The following is a 15,341-nucleotide window of genomic DNA, read 5'->3' on the forward strand; positions in this document are numbered from 1 at the left end:
TTTAAAAAGATTGTGACTTTTTTATAACAATCCCAAATTAACCGTGTGACTCGGTGTGACCATCCTAAACTCCGTCGTTCAGTCGACCCGATTTCAAAACCAAGTAGGCAGAGCCAGACGCGAGACACGCCCTCGTTCTGATGCAAGCGGGCTGCTTGCTAATGACATGCTCGTGGTTTCGTGCGGCAGGGGGTGGGAGCTGATTGCGCATCGGCTTTCACTGCTAGCCGGCTAAAGCGAAAGGTCATCTGTCCTGCCCAGACCTCGCCCCTCGACGTCCTATGTAACCGGCGACTACTTTTGGCGCCCCCACTTGAAAGCATTCAGCTGTTCTTTTTCTTGTTTGGGTGGGAAAAAAATGTGAGAGCCATGTTAAACCGTGTTTTTGCTTTTGGCTGCCCGCAGCGGGACCAAAAAAATGCAATCGGCGCTGAAACTTTTTCATATCAAGTGATCCCGTTGAGAACAGCGTGTCGGTGACCAAGTGCGGCCGAGAAAAGGCTGTCGCTCCGTAGTTTACGCTCATTGTTTCGTGACTAAAGTGTGGTCTTGGAGCCCATCCCTCAAACATTACGGAACGCAGCAAGCGTCGAGATTACCTTCCCGAGGACGGAAGTTATTGTCATTTCTCTCAAAGACGTTATTTTCGGTCGAATTTCAACCCCAGTGACACCTCCACAGCGTTTGCCCTGGACGCCAAGAGACAAGGTTGCACTATTAATGCTGCAATTTTGCTCTCCTGTAAAGAGTGCTTCGCCTCGCACAGTGCGTTAGTGCAGAAAAGCCAACTCTCAAAAAAAAAAAAACTATGGAGGGGTTTCTTCTTATGACGGCCGAGAAACACGCTTGACGACCGTGGCATCCCAGCAACATCTGACAGTGCGATAACAAGGCGTTCGAGGCAAAATTAGATGGGTGCTTACATGGCAGCTTCCATTCACCTTCTCAAGCCGTTTTAATTGCGGATGATTTTATTATGCGAACCTTTGGCCGCTTAGGCACAAATGCGATATTTTTAGCTCAGGAACAGATTCAGAGGGGGGAAAATGCCGTACCAAAGAGGCAGCGTACCGGAAACGCTCACGCGGGGGCGAAGTCTGAAGATACCAGTCAAACGCACTAGTTGGGGGCGGGAGGGTGGCTGGACAGATTGGCATCACAGGCTGGTCTCGGAGGCGCATGTGTCATCAGCCAATCGGAGCCGCGCTTTAAGGTTAGATGCCGTCACCTCCGTGACTCAGAAATAATCGCCAAGCTCAAGCGACAGCGCGCAGAGCCATACGCCTCGCCTACGCGCAAGGAGTGGTTAAAAAAAGATGTGAAGCAGAAGCGTAAGTCCGCCAAGGCTGAACAACTGTTTGCCAGTGAGAAGGATGCCAGTTGCGTCTGCGTAAATTTCAAGAGGAGAAATGCCAAGAGACGGCTCGCGAAACTAATGAGGAGCACCAAATTCGGCTCCCTTTCGCGTGCCCATGCTAACTCTAAGACAAAGCGTGCGCTGTTCAACGCCATTGAGCCAGGCGCATTTTTGGCGAGCTGTAACGCACTTAGTTCTCGCGTCCCGGCTTCGAAGCACTGTAAGCGCCGGGACGAACGCATAAATGCTATATTTCAACAAGCATAATCGCCGCGACCTAGCCGGTGTTTCTTAAGACTGAGCACTGACCTGTCTTAAATAACAATGCCCCCTCAACTTTTCAACAAAGCGCTGCACCTATACCGACTTGACAAGTGTTGTCCGCTGTGCCAACAATTTCGCAGCGCAGATATCAGGCTGAAGAGGATCCAAACAGCGCTGCTTGGGAAGCCGCAGTTTTTCACTCAACCATGTCCACGCCATCACAATAAGGACTACTGTAGACTCTCATTAATGCAAAACTTCCAAGAACCAGATATTTTTGCTTTATTAATCAAAAGTTTGAATTGTCAGAAGTGAGCCTTAATATGATCTATGACTATGAATGTTTATGCATACAAATAGCATCTCGGCATATTTCTCCACGCAAAACATAGCGGTAAACATTAGCACTGGTTGTGTTTGAAAAAAAAAATGTTACCAATAATGCGCTGGTTTCCCAAGTTAATGAACTTCCAAGAAACTATAAAAAAAGACAGAGATATGTGAAATTCGGACTATCGAATGACCTTAAATTTACTGCCAAATGCCGTCTCGCATCATACTAAATTTAACTGGGGAAAAAATGGGCGATGGTCGTCAGCTTCTGAGTCAAAACTGCCCGACAACGACGAATCTTTGCAGTTCCGCCAATGCATTTACACACTGCTGGGTGTCTCGAAGCAGAACTGTTCCAAAATAGTAAAGGCTTCCGCGGTCTCTTTCACGGTGTGACGCGATGGCGGTTTAGCCTCTCCCAAGTGGCGGCGGCGATGGCGGTGTAGCCTCTCCCAAGTGGCGGCGTCCATATGAGGAAGCTTCACCGCACACACTGTGGCCAGCTCATGACGAAGGCGCAGTTTCGGCGCACAGAAGTAACCTCGCGGGCGAAAGAGGAGGAAGTGCACACTTACCATACAATGGCGAGACGCCTTCTTAAAAAAATAGCGACACGCCAATCAGCGTTCGAAACGGCACGGCTAGGCTTGGCTGGCATGCGCGGCCGATCTATGCTATCGCCGCGGGCCGGTAGTGAACCTATGAAAACAACTAAGTCGTACGAGACCCTACAATCGTCGTCACTCCTGCCGTCATGCGCAAGCCTAATCTTGCGCTGACAAAACGTGCCATGCGATTCTGACTTGAGAACGACCGCTTGCAATGTCGAAGTACGGCCGGCGAATTTTGAGCTTACGCGGCGCCGCCAACCTGACGTATGCGACTTCAGGCGGCGCTCTTTCGCTCGCCAGGAATGTTAGAGCAAGACAAAAACTTTGAAGTAAACGAAGACGCAAATTCACGAATGATATAGCCGGCCAAACAAAATGTTGAAATTTGTTTGAATTAAGCGAAAGAGCGAATTATCCGAGTTCGAACTCTCGCGAGTCTACTTAATTCGATTGGCTTGCTTGAATGCCTTTCGTGCTAGTGATATCTAAATGTATTCGTCGTAGACAGCAAAGGACAGTGAAACTATGCTGCCCTAATACCAGCCGCACGAAGTTTTGCACAGTAACTTCTAACCCTAACCTGTGATTTTTGTGCATTGAAAGTTCACGAAATGACGTCGCCTGGGTTGGCTGCCTACGCTGAAACAACCTTGAACTTCTACGCTTCGCCCACCATCGCTGAGGTCATATGGGCGCATACCGAAGCCGTCATGCGCTACCACTATTGAGAGAAACAGGATTCGTAAAAAAAATAATAGCAAAGAGAACACCGGTGTGCAATGAAACACGGAAAAAGCGAAACCTTGAATGTGGAATCGGCAAACTAGGAACACCGCGGCCTGTTCATTCGTCGTTTTTACGGTGGCTCGCGCAGTTCAATTACCTTCAGTAATGAACCAGCCCGCTCGCGAGGAGCTCCCATCGGCGAGAAAAGCGACCGGGCGATGAGAGAATGTGATCGCGCAGCACGAAAACACTTTGTGGAATGCCAGTCAAGCGCAGCTAATTGTTGACGCCAGCGCCCAGAGGGGGTCGCTGCGGAACAGCTGGATTGAAGTTTGTCGCAGCGCGATAAACAAAATCCTTGCTGTTATTTTCTGAAGAGTAGCCTTTAATTTACCAGTAATAGCTGTTCCTATTTACACTGGATACTTGAGAAAAAAAGCAGCCGCAATATGTTGAAAAGTTCTGTAATAAATTACAGAAATAGATGGGAATTTTATTTAATTATAATCTAGTATACGCAAAAGTTGCATGTCAGTTCATTATTGCCATTCAAAGGCTGAAATTTCGTTACTCAGACATCTTTAGACTTTTTAAAGGAAACTCTCTAAATGTCCTCCTGGTGGAAAGACGAACAGAAGCTCGTCTCGGCACTTCTCTGCCCACAGTGCTAGCGAAGCTTTTCTTTCTGCCTGAAACGACATGCGGCATGCCCGATTCCGGTACGTTATTCAAAACAAGAAAAATGGTAAAAAAAGGGGGGGGGGCAGGAGAAGGGGGGAGCCCCTTCACTTTCGCAAAAGTTGAAAGCTGCGCTGCTGCCAAGTGCCGCATCCGTTCATACAAAAACCCCAGCCGGGAGAATTACTCTTCCTACACGAATCGCTATTCAAGGAAAAAAAAAAGAGAAGCAAGTGTCAGGATTTTCAGCGCCGACAGCTTGTGCGGCGGCCCATTTGCATTTAATCGCCGGCCACTTCGACATGCGCACGTGCAGCGAGATGAAAAAGGCAAGACAAAGCGGTCGGCAAACGCACACCGAGGAGGAGGGAGAAGCGAGTGAAAGCGAGGCCGGTTGGTAGAGCAAGCAAAGGTAGGAGGGGGAGGGGGAGAGGAGGAGAGCGAGTGAGGCCCGACCTGTGTGCCTGATGAGGAGCACCCGGGGCCGGCCATTGTCTCCGTCCTCGGGCGAGCCGTCGGGCAGCAGCGCGATGTTCCAGTCGAAACCTCCGAAGCAAAAGTAGGACGACTCGATTCGGGCTGTCTGCGCTCCTCCGGATCCTGTTGGCGTGCCGGGCGCCGAACCGACGGCGGCCCAGTCTTTCTGCAGTAGCGACAGCCGAGCGTTCGCCATAGAGCGGCGGGAAGCCGCGCACAGCGAGCAAAGCGCGCAGCAGCGCACGCTCTCGCGTTGACGCAGCTGCTGCAGCACGGTTGCTTGTCAGCGGCGCTTCGCCACCTCGTCGCACACGCTTCGTACCATGTCCCTGTCAACGGACGCGGCTGTGAGATGACTGTCAGGGCGAGCGTGCTGCCCGCTTTGCAACACACGCTGGACTGCGCGCTTTGCGCACGAAATATCGCTCGCAGCTGGTGGAAAGGAAACGCGCGCAAGCTCTCATCGGCGGCCGCTTGAAACGCGAGCGAGTCGAGGCGCTTTTGGTGTCTGAAATGCATTTCAGTTCCGTTTTTTTTTATTTGCAGAAGCAGGGGCGCCATGTGCGTACTGTAATTAGTTTCGGGCAAGATTCCGAACACGCGTCAAGAAACTACGCACCATGGTGTGGCAGCCACCACCGCTCGCTTTAAGCGGTTTCCTGTTACGTTTAATTTTTACGTCAGGGTGCCAAAAACCTGATAGCATGCGTGAGCGCTTGCTGCTCGTTCTATACATTGTCATCGAGGGTATATATAAAAACTGCAGTTAAAGAATCAATACAGAAATTACTAGAAAAACACTTGACAGTAATCATGCGCGAAATCTGTGAATTATCAAAACCCAATCGGCAGTGTATGTAGTAATTATCAGATTTTAAGACGAAATATTTTGCCGCTAAAATAGATGTTTGTAAGAAAAGCCAGTCTCCTTCATTAATTTCTTTCTGCAATTAGAAGTTTAAGGGGCTAAATCTCAACACGTCAGACACCAACTGGGGTATTGTTTGAAACATGCGTGATATCAGAATTGTCACAAGAAAAAGATGCGTGATTCAAGAAAGCGCATTAACTAAACAAACCTTGTTAATTACATTCAATTAACACTCGCTACTTGCACCACACTGTACTGCTCAAGCACAGTATAGATCTTGTGTGTATACGCACGTCAACCATTCTAGTGTAAAAAAACATCATTAGGGACAGGTTGCTTCAAATATCCTACATCATAGAACTCAAGAAACCAATTTTGTTTAACTGAAGATTTCTTGCGAAGATGGGCACAAGCGACACTATCTTTTCGAACCAACGACTCATTCCTTTGTGTATGCACATGCGCGTGCGCCACCGTACTTGAAAAATTTGCATTCCTGTTCCTAATGCTACTCTTCGTCAATGTGCAGCTCTTGAGAATCCTGATGCACCTAGGCTACTGCATAAATCGCATCTTGTAAGGCCAGCGCAGTTCTTGGGTTGTATATACCGTGGAGCAGGCTATTATTGATCGTAAACACTCACCCGTAAAGTATACAAAAAGAATCCGTTAGACTTTTTCGAGTGTTATGTTAAATTTCTTTTAAACGAGAAAAACAGCAATCATTACAATTTTTTTTCGTTAAATCGCTTTGGAAGAACCTTCCAGCACATTTTGAAGCTTACCCTAGCTGTAAATAAAGGCCGGAAAGGACCGTCACAAATAAAGATAGCTTTTATTTTCACTGCCACAGTTGAAAACCACTTCATCAGCGTCATGAGCACTCTCCGAATCGCGCCCCGCACTTAGTAATGGAAAGCTGACTCTGCTATTTTTTTACAAAAAATAACCAAATGACCATTAAAAAGTGTAAAAAGTGCTAGACCATAAAATCTAGTCTTCGTCTTCAAACCCTCAAGTTCCGTCCGCTATATAAAAATATGTAATTAGCAAGTTTTTTCAGCACGCAATCTTGACAACGTGGTTTGACCAGTCCAGTGAGAACCTGCTGTAACTATTGAAGTACATAAAACGCTTTGTGAAAATACCGGGCATAAAAATTTGCCTTGCAGCCTCGACAGATAATTTTAGTTGCATGACGGCTATTGGAACCTCTAGAAGACGAGAGTTGCATATTAGTTAACAGTTCGTTATTTTAAAAAAAATTAAATGAAATTTGCCCATGGTCGACCATGGCCGTGTAGCGACGGCGTGCGTAGTTGCAACTTCTGTGCTCAGAGACCAATATGAAGACATCGTTCTTTGAAACGCAGCCAAGATTTAGCGCTGCCAGCCTCAGGGATTAATGAATTCTTGCAGGACAGGCTAATGGATTCAGAGCACCTTTGTGTTTCAATAAAGGCTGCCAGTCTTTCTATACTGCATCCAGCGCCTTGCACCTACCGGCGTGCAATCGGCAATGACAAATACTGTTAATGGTATTGATATCGATAATTGAGATACCGAAAATATATAGATGCCTGCGACTGTGGTAACACATGCAGTCAGTGCACGTTACCACAGTAATGTGCTCGAATACATCCTTCCAGAGCTGCCGGCCCTTCAGCTACTACCTGTAGCTTCCAAGAGAGTGATCATGCCGTGATACCAGCCGGCAAGCTACTGGCGCTTACAGGTCGGTCCCAAGGAGCGCCAATTAGTGCAAACAGCGGTTATAAATACAGGGCATTAGTACCTAGGCTCTTCACACTCGCCTATTTAGGAGCGATTAATACTGAGAAATTCTTAATAGCGCTTGCTATAAATTGCAGTGAATTGCACGCTATTGTCGAAGGCACCTGTTTTCGAGTTTCGAGTTTTCGAGTTTCGTACGGACGCGCCTCCTTTGGGCCCAAAGTTTGTTCATCCTGTGTCTGCTCTACGTGGCAACCGCGACTGACCTGCTGTCCCGCACCGCTGCCCCTGTGGTGGTGATGGTGGTGGTGGTGGTTGAGGAGCTGCGGAGGCACCCGGATGTCCGTCTCGAACACCGTCATAGCGTTGGCCAGCGACAACTCCAGCAGGAACTCTCCCGTCTCGTCCGAGAAGCGTCTCGTCTGCAGGTCTGAGATGAGGATCCAGCGGGCAGCGCCATGCGTCGGCTCTTCCGCCGAGAAGCGAACCTGGTGGCGACGACAGCAAGCGCTTCAGCGCGCACTTATACGTCGTTGCGGCACACGTGTGGCGTTCCGTGTCATTAACATCTGGGTAACCCACGCGCCACCGGCACCTGGCAAAAGGTGTTTGGCGTTTCTCCGAAAACACTCAACATGTACCATTGCACTCTAGAAAATGCTATACACTCATGGGTCAGTGAGAATGAATTCTGAAAAAGACACTTCATAGCGCTCACAAATGCTATCACTTCATTAGTGGCATAGTGTTACGGCTCTCGAAACCACATCACCTGCGAGTCACGGGGTGATAGGCAAGCAGTGCAATTGAGCATGCTGTTAGAAATTAAAAAAAAATGTAATACTAATGTAAACAAACAGTAAATAAGATAAAAATAATTGATAAGTAATAAGCAAACATTTTTTTTCTTACGCGGGGGGCCAAAGCGAAGTAGAGTCTATTTGCGTGGAAACAGCAGCACAGGCGACTCGAAAAAATGACCCGAAGAGAACGGTGGTGCACAGTACGCACTGAATTTCTAATCCTCACTCATAGAAAGGAACGGAAGGGCGATATGAGCCGGTTGAATTATTCTATCCTCTGCAGGCGCATCGCACCTGTATGTTTTGTGGCGCGCGCAATTTTCCCTTAACTTAAGGTGCCGACTTCTACCGGAATGAACGTTCAGCAGTACAATAGAGTAAATTAGCTTAATCGCTTAGACTCGTTTTCTCGCTCTAGCCTTGCGGTCACATCCCCTCTCCGCTTCCCCAGTGCAGAGTAGCAAATTAAATAACGCTCCCTAAGGCAAACCCTTCTGCCTCCCTCTCTGAACAAACCTCTGTTCTCTCTATTTGTCTCTTGAAGTCCCGTTTTCCTCTTGCTACCCTTCGGTGCCCGCAACTGAAAGAAGCCAGTCAAGCCGGAGCCAGGCTTTTCAATTTTACCTGTAGTTGATATTATTTCGCCTGCTGCAGCTGCAGGGTTGCGCCAAATTCCTAAACAAGCCCTTGAAAACCCGTGAGCTTACCTTACAGCAAAAACATTTAAGTAATCATTGCCGGCAAATACAATTGCTTTCGCAGAACTGTAGCATCAGGTGTATGATTGTCCCGTTTTTTTTTTTTTGTGCTGCAGCTTGAGGGACTTTTCTTAAATAATTTTTCTCTGAAACTATTTACGTACACCGATCACCAGTTCAAAGAGTGACGTGCAGCTCACCACTCGAGTGGACCTGCCACCTCTTTAAGAGCTAGAAGGTATTGGCAAGTAAAAAAAAAAGCCAATGCAATCGGTCCGGTTCTGCCGCTGTGGCAACGCCACTCTTTTGCGGGTTCACATAGGGCGAGTAGCCTTATGCAGTACTTTCGGAAATTGCTGACCGGACTTTTCTAAAATGCATTCATGACAGGGCATTGGAGTGAGAATGGTGACGGTTGCAGCTAGAGACCTTTCTGGGTGCCTGTGCGTCTGGTGACAGGGTATTGTACTTGGTCACAGAACTGCGTTGCAAATCGTTGATATTAGCCTGTTATCTTCGTGCTCAGTCAGGGTGACGGCTTGTTACGTCCATATGCTTCCGGCAAAAATCTTGCAGACAGGATCGTATGGCGTACGGAGAGCTGTAGTAGGTCTTTAAATACAGAAAATGCTAACTGTACGGATGTCGTGACGGAACTTTTTTAATGCCTCATGTCTTATACTCGCATGCATCGTGGAAAGAAATGTCTGCTTTCTCTGGTGACCACGTTGCGCGCCTTGTTTCTTAAGTCCGAACTACACCATGTGCAGAAGGAAGCTTGCCGGAAGGGTGCGACGGCGGAGGACTTTTTTTTTTTGTGCGTCAGAAGCATTGCTCTTCAAATATTCTCACCTGCTTTTCGGAGAGAGCTTCGTTCTTCGAGAAGTGCTCTCGATTGAGCAAGGTGAATGTGAAGTCCAGGTAGCATTTCCATCCTGGAGCCGCGTTCCGAATGCGGAGCAACACTCCAAGCACCTGCGGCAGAACGAAAGGAGGCAGGGGAGAAAGGTTAAAGCAACCTGAAAGCGCCCCGCTTTCCTGCCTTGCTCGCGATTTGCTTAGTTTCACGCAACGCGGCAATCAGCTTATCCCCACGGGTGCAAAAACTGCCCTGATCGATTTTCATGGAACGTTAACAGGCGTTTCAGCACCTTCTCTGCCGACCCATTTGCTTTACTCTTAGTGAGAGTTTCTCTTTCGAAAAATGCGAGAGAAATATGAATAAAATACGGAACCGGCCAGTACATAGTGATCCCAAGGTCTCGTTTCTTCTTAATTTTTTACAGGTCAGTATGTTGCGTACGGCCAGGTGCGCAAGTTTGCGAGCCAGAATTTTTTCGCTTTTTTCATTCGCAGCTACTCTTGTGTGAACGATCGTGCCCTCAAAACTTCGCGTTCACGGACGTCTGGGTACTTTCCAAACACACCGTCCCCTACACCACAGTCCCGGAAAGCACCACGAAGTGCTTTCGTACACACCCCCGGCATCACGCCACGAAGAAAATGAGCTCCTGGCTTCAGCGACGAACGAAGAAAAGCCTATATAACAGACTTGCTTACGACGCTCCCGAAGCGCCGCAGAGTCGATGTTTCCAAGCGTAGCGAGCTCTAATAGCGGGCCAGGCCTTTCCGGAGAGCGACGGCGTGGTACTGGCAGGGATGAGCTCGCCCGAGGTGCCTCTTAGGCGAGATGGTTTTGTTGGGGTAGCGCAAGAAAAACACCCGACTGTCGGAGACAAAGATAAGATGGCCCTTGAAACTCGACGTCGCCGTGGCGCGCGGCGTTGTACTACAACGCTCCTCATACACGGCAGCGGCGTTTGTTTGCACTTTTTACCGTGGGCGACGCACCTCGGGGGAAAGTGGACGCAGCGGTAGCCCGGTAGCTTGCCAAAATGTGCCCCCCCCCCCCCCCTCACCTCATAAAGGATCGCTCTTGCTTGTCGCACGCACATGCGCGTCGCTCGTGTTTTACGCTGCCATAAGAAAGTTCCTCGACGCCGTTGTCTAATGCCGTGCAAGGGGAAATCGCTCTATAAATAGGACGGCGTTTAGGCGAGAAAAAAACGCAATGCAGTGTACACCGCCTTGCTGTCCGAAGGGTGAAAAAAAATATCTGGTATAAGCAGTATAATGCAGCCAGCAGCAAGACAGGCGGTACTTTTGTGGCGGGGCTTCGGCGCCCACCAGACTGCGCACAAAGCGGCATCTCATCGCGCACCCGGAGGCAAGGCGCGCCCTACCATGAAACACTTATGTTCGACTTCCTGGAGTCCTTTACGTACCTGCGTATCAACTCGACCCAATCGTTATTAGTTCACCGGAGACTAGGAACAAACAAAAATACTCCGAGAATTACCGCCTGAGAATAACACTGAATACATTTAGATGCTGTGGAGGCCTTCAGCCTTTCTTTTACTATTAAACCAGTAGTTCTTTTTTCTCTGCGTTAATATTGATTTGCACTTTTCGTCGCCATGCACTCTGCATAAAAAATTCAGCACGCGTAGAAAAATAACGAGCAGTTTTTTTTCTTCTTGTCGTTACTATTTTCGCTAACGTTTCAGTCGTTGATGACGTTGGCGGTGTGAGGTGTGTGCGGTGCCGTTCCTGGTGGTCTACGTGCGTGGACTGCAAATCTGCCATTAGCAGCAGTGCCTGAAAAGAAGGCCGAACCAGAACCTTAGACGATGCAAAGAAAGTAAAAAGCAATTGAGCGCGCGGAAAGCAGTATTGAAAGAGAAAATTCATTCCCCCTCCCCACGCGCAAGCACGCACACACACAAACACACAGACACTTTTTTTTTTCACTCGTTCTGAAGCTCTTACCCTTTTTTTAAGTATTATAGTAAAGCAGCTAGATTACCCCTATTACAGCTTTTTTACGGTCTGTGTGTTAATAATTTACGAAATGAGAGCCATAAAAGTAGTTTTTATGCCCTGAAGGCGTGAAGAGTCATTTAGAACTAAATCTTTCTCTCTTTCTTTGCCCTAGCGTCTATGACAGTACAAATGTTCTGGACTGAATTTTTTATTAGACCACTTTTAAATCCCAGGGATTCTGAGAAAAGCACAGCACCTGAAGCGCAGCATCTAACCGCCCTTGAAGAACCTAAACAAAATATACGCGTGTGCACATCGCGGTTTTTATATAGAACAGAACACTTTTGTTATAGGCTTGTGTAATAAAGCGTAATGCCTTGAAGCAAGCACAGTGCATTGCCGACGCCATAATGGCCCGTCCCATATCAGTTCATGCTTATTTGGAGCAGGTACAAGTATTTAACAAGAATCTAAAAGAGTATTTTTAATTCTGTTTGTGTGAACGCCACCGCAACAAACTGACTGAGCCACTGCGATATCATCATATTCTCCTTTATTATGCAAGGTCGATGACTGCACTTTAATGCGGGTGACGAAAACATTCACTCTTCATATTTTATCTTTAGTTAGGTTACTTATCGCTTGTCCGTAAGAAAAGCCTGAGGGGACACTTAATCTCCGTCCTAAGGGCATGACGCGATAGCGCTGATGGGTACCTTCGGCGGCCCGGGGTCCACTTTGTGGTGCACTTGGCAGACACGGATACTGTTCTTTCTTTCACCATCACATAACACTTAGCCTACCCTGAAGAGTACAGTGCAAGAGTGAAGAGTCCCTCCAACGCAAGTAATCATTCTCTGTCGCCTGGGTGCTGTCTACAAGTCCATATATACGAAATGGGTCATTCTCTACTTAACATTCATAGATCGCTGGGAGTGCTCACACCACTCCTGGCGCAGTGGTGCAGCGGCTAAGCGATGCGCCACTGCCCTGCGATGGCAGGTGCTGCCACCGGTGGGGCTTGTGCGACCCAGGTTGCTATTCCCGAGCAACCTCGCGCGACCAAACCATTAACTGAACTGCCACCTTCAACGCTGGGCTGTTTGCTCACAATCCGATGGGCGGCTTGTGATGACGTCACATAGTCACGTGAACAAGGTGGCGGGGGAACCACCTGCTTTTTCGCTCACAACGCCGCCGCCGATGATGGCACCTGCAACGCCGGATTTTCTGCAGACGGCCACGCGAAGTGCTCAAATTAAGACGCCGCGTGTTTCCCGGGCGCCGGATGAAGCAGCGCGCGACCGGCACGGCTCCTCTAGCGTACACACGTAGCGATCACAGCCTTCATTTTAACCTCAGAAATCTGACTCAGAATAATTACGCGATAGCATTAGAGCCCCATGTCCCCCACGCCAACCGGCAGTGTGACGCTTTGCTACTGGCTGCCAGGTGACACGGGCGGCAGGTGGGAAAAGTCGAGTGAAAGAAATGCCCACTTGTAGGAGGGAGGAAGGAGAGGGCGGAAGGTGCCTGCCACGGGAAGGAGCCAGAGGGTGGCCACCGTGGAAGGAGGCGCTTCTGACGCGGGCGAAGGAATGCGCTATCTGAGCGTGGTTATCGCATTGTCACAGCTTTACGTATTTTCAGTCTTTTATCTATTGCAAAACAGCCTGCATGAACTTAACGGTCAACCTCAGCTGACGGAAGTATTCATGCTCATAGGTCTTTCTCCGTCGACCTCGGAAGCAAGTGTGACCAAAAACATGAGATTTGCACAAACTAATCAATTTTTTTACAGAAAACAGCGCACTGAGCAAACCCGACGAAGCAGATCTTTTCAGTTCGTGATGTAATCTGCTCAGCTGTTTGAGGAATACTCACCCAGTGAAGGTTTCACCCCCTGTGCAAGGCCGAGCATGTGTCGCGTTTGCACAGCTCATCGTATCCCCGAGCGTAGTATGATCCGCGCCAGCTTGGCGATTCGGCTGTGACGTTCTGCCGCGGAGAATAAAGCCGCAGATATTCTATTCTAGCAAGAAATAACAGTGCTAACACATGCAACCACAGAGCGAGAGACGGAACACTAGACCACTAGACCAACTGGTCCAGAAATAAGTTTGAATGAAATATTCTATGCCAGCAGCGGTGACCGAAATCCGTTGGAAACGAAGTGCCAAAACATCCATGCACTGAGACTTTGGTGCGCACTAAGGAACCCCCGTATGTTGTCGCAATGTACCCGAGATCCTTGAATACAGCATGCCTCATAGATCTACCCTACTATTTGGCTGTCATAATTTATTAATGCAATTAATGAGGCCTCCTGCAGACAGATTTGCGATTGTCTAGCCTACCCTCAAGTTTTCCAAGCAACCCTTGTGCTGTCAGTTGGACACGTCATCTAAGCACCTTGGTAGATATTGCAGGAAAGTGTTCTGTTGAGCATGCAATTAAATGAATAAATAAACAAATTAATTAATTAATTAATTAATTAATTAATTAATCGATCCTGGTGCTGTCGCTGTCGATTCTTACCTGACGAGTGTTAAAACAGTGCTAAGCGTCGAATTAGTTCCCACGGCAAAAGCAAGCCCAAACCAAAGGGCTCAGTACCGGGACAAAACATCGCAGTAACATGTTGCTGCCGGCAATCGCATGAGAACAGCCGGACGCGATGACTAGGGAAATCTAACGCAGCCACACGAAATCAAAGCATGGTTTCCCAACATAGATCCCGGGCGGCAGTGGATATTGATCGCGTGCGTTTCTCAACAGCCTGTGGCGCCGCTATATAGCTACACTGGAAAGTGAAATCGTCCACATGAGAAGGCAACAGCTGCAAAAATTCGCACGCTTCAGTTAACGGAATGATTGTTCACGCTGCAAGGTTAAACTTTAGTCTTAGCAGCGCTGCCTCGTGAGCTGCGTGAGCAGATTCGGCTCGAAACCCGAACGAAATGCTCCGTTCACCGGATGACGAACGCGGAGATCGGATCATATCTTTATTTATCTTTTTTCTTTCGACCGCCTCCAGCCTTCCCTCCAGGTTCTTCGAATCCGCCCCCCCCCCCCCCCCCCCCCCCAGGAGGGAAAAGGCGATCAGGGCGAGTAGCGGCCGCCCATTTGTCGCCGCTTTCCCTTCGTGGCAACTCGGCGCGGCCCATTTCCCCGGAATCAGGGCCGCCGAAACAAAAGGCCGCATCAACCGTTTGTTCTGCGCGCCCGAGCTCGGGGCGCGGGTCGGTTCCTCGGCTTGCGCAACTCCGCTGAAAGGCAGCAGGGCTTTCTCTGCTTAGCCCACTGTTTAATTCAAGCCTACTGAAGTAGCGCAGTGGTGCCCAGAAAGTATAACGGCTCCAAAAGTTATCTGTAGGTGCAACGGTAAAACAAGGAACACGGGCACCACGGTCCTAACAAAAAAGAGAGAGAGAGAGACGAGCAAGAGCGGGAAAGGGGACGCAAGATAAATATTCCAGACGGAGTCGCGAGGACGGCAGTAGCTGCAAGGTTGGGTAATGACTCCGACAAATGCATGTGCAGACGTGAGGAAGCCGGTGACTGGGCAGCGAGAATCGCCATTAGGTTAACAAGAATGAAGGGTCAAAACACGTGGAAAGAACGGCGAAAACCGAGCAAGCTAAGGAAAATCGCGACAAGTGAAAAAGCAAAGTTCACTTACGAAAAAAAAAAATAAAGCGAGGTCTTGCTTCGGGTCTCGCAAGAAGACAGCGTAGCCATCGCTGCTAAGGGGGAAGCGCACACAGCGACACTTTTCACCGAAGCAGGCGTGGCGCCCTCCTCTTGATGGCATATTCCGCGTGCACGCAGCGAGAAGATTAAGACGTCACGTTGTGGGACACAGTTGACGATTATGAATGTGCGGTCTTGATTTCTAAAAACTTGTGATTTGGCTGCGAATAAAAAAGACAGCGATGCGACAACAAAATAAAGACAGTTGTAGCC

The 15,341-nt window shown here is 48.6% G+C and overlaps 1 protein-coding gene across 1 annotated transcript in view; it reads right to left on the reverse strand.

The window, feature by feature from the left end:
• The window catches only part of LOC144113971 (uncharacterized), a 101,955-nt gene that overhangs the window by 20,263 nt on the left and 66,351 nt on the right, over positions 1-15,341 (reverse strand). Inside the window, exons 3-5 of the mRNA XM_077647389.1 lie at positions 9,405-9,527; positions 7,318-7,539; positions 4,426-4,612 (exon numbers count right to left, since the gene is read on the reverse strand). Of these exons, the coding sequence (XP_077503515.1) occupies positions 4,426-4,612; positions 7,318-7,539; positions 9,405-9,527 (532 nt within the window). The remainder of the gene's footprint in view (positions 1-4,425; positions 4,613-7,317; positions 7,540-9,404; positions 9,528-15,341) is intronic.

The sequence above is a fragment of the Amblyomma americanum genome, chromosome 1, assembly GCF_052857255.1.
Source record: "Amblyomma americanum isolate KBUSLIRL-KWMA chromosome 1, ASM5285725v1, whole genome shotgun sequence".
Taxonomy (NCBI): Eukaryota; Metazoa; Arthropoda; class Arachnida; order Ixodida; family Ixodidae; genus Amblyomma; species Amblyomma americanum.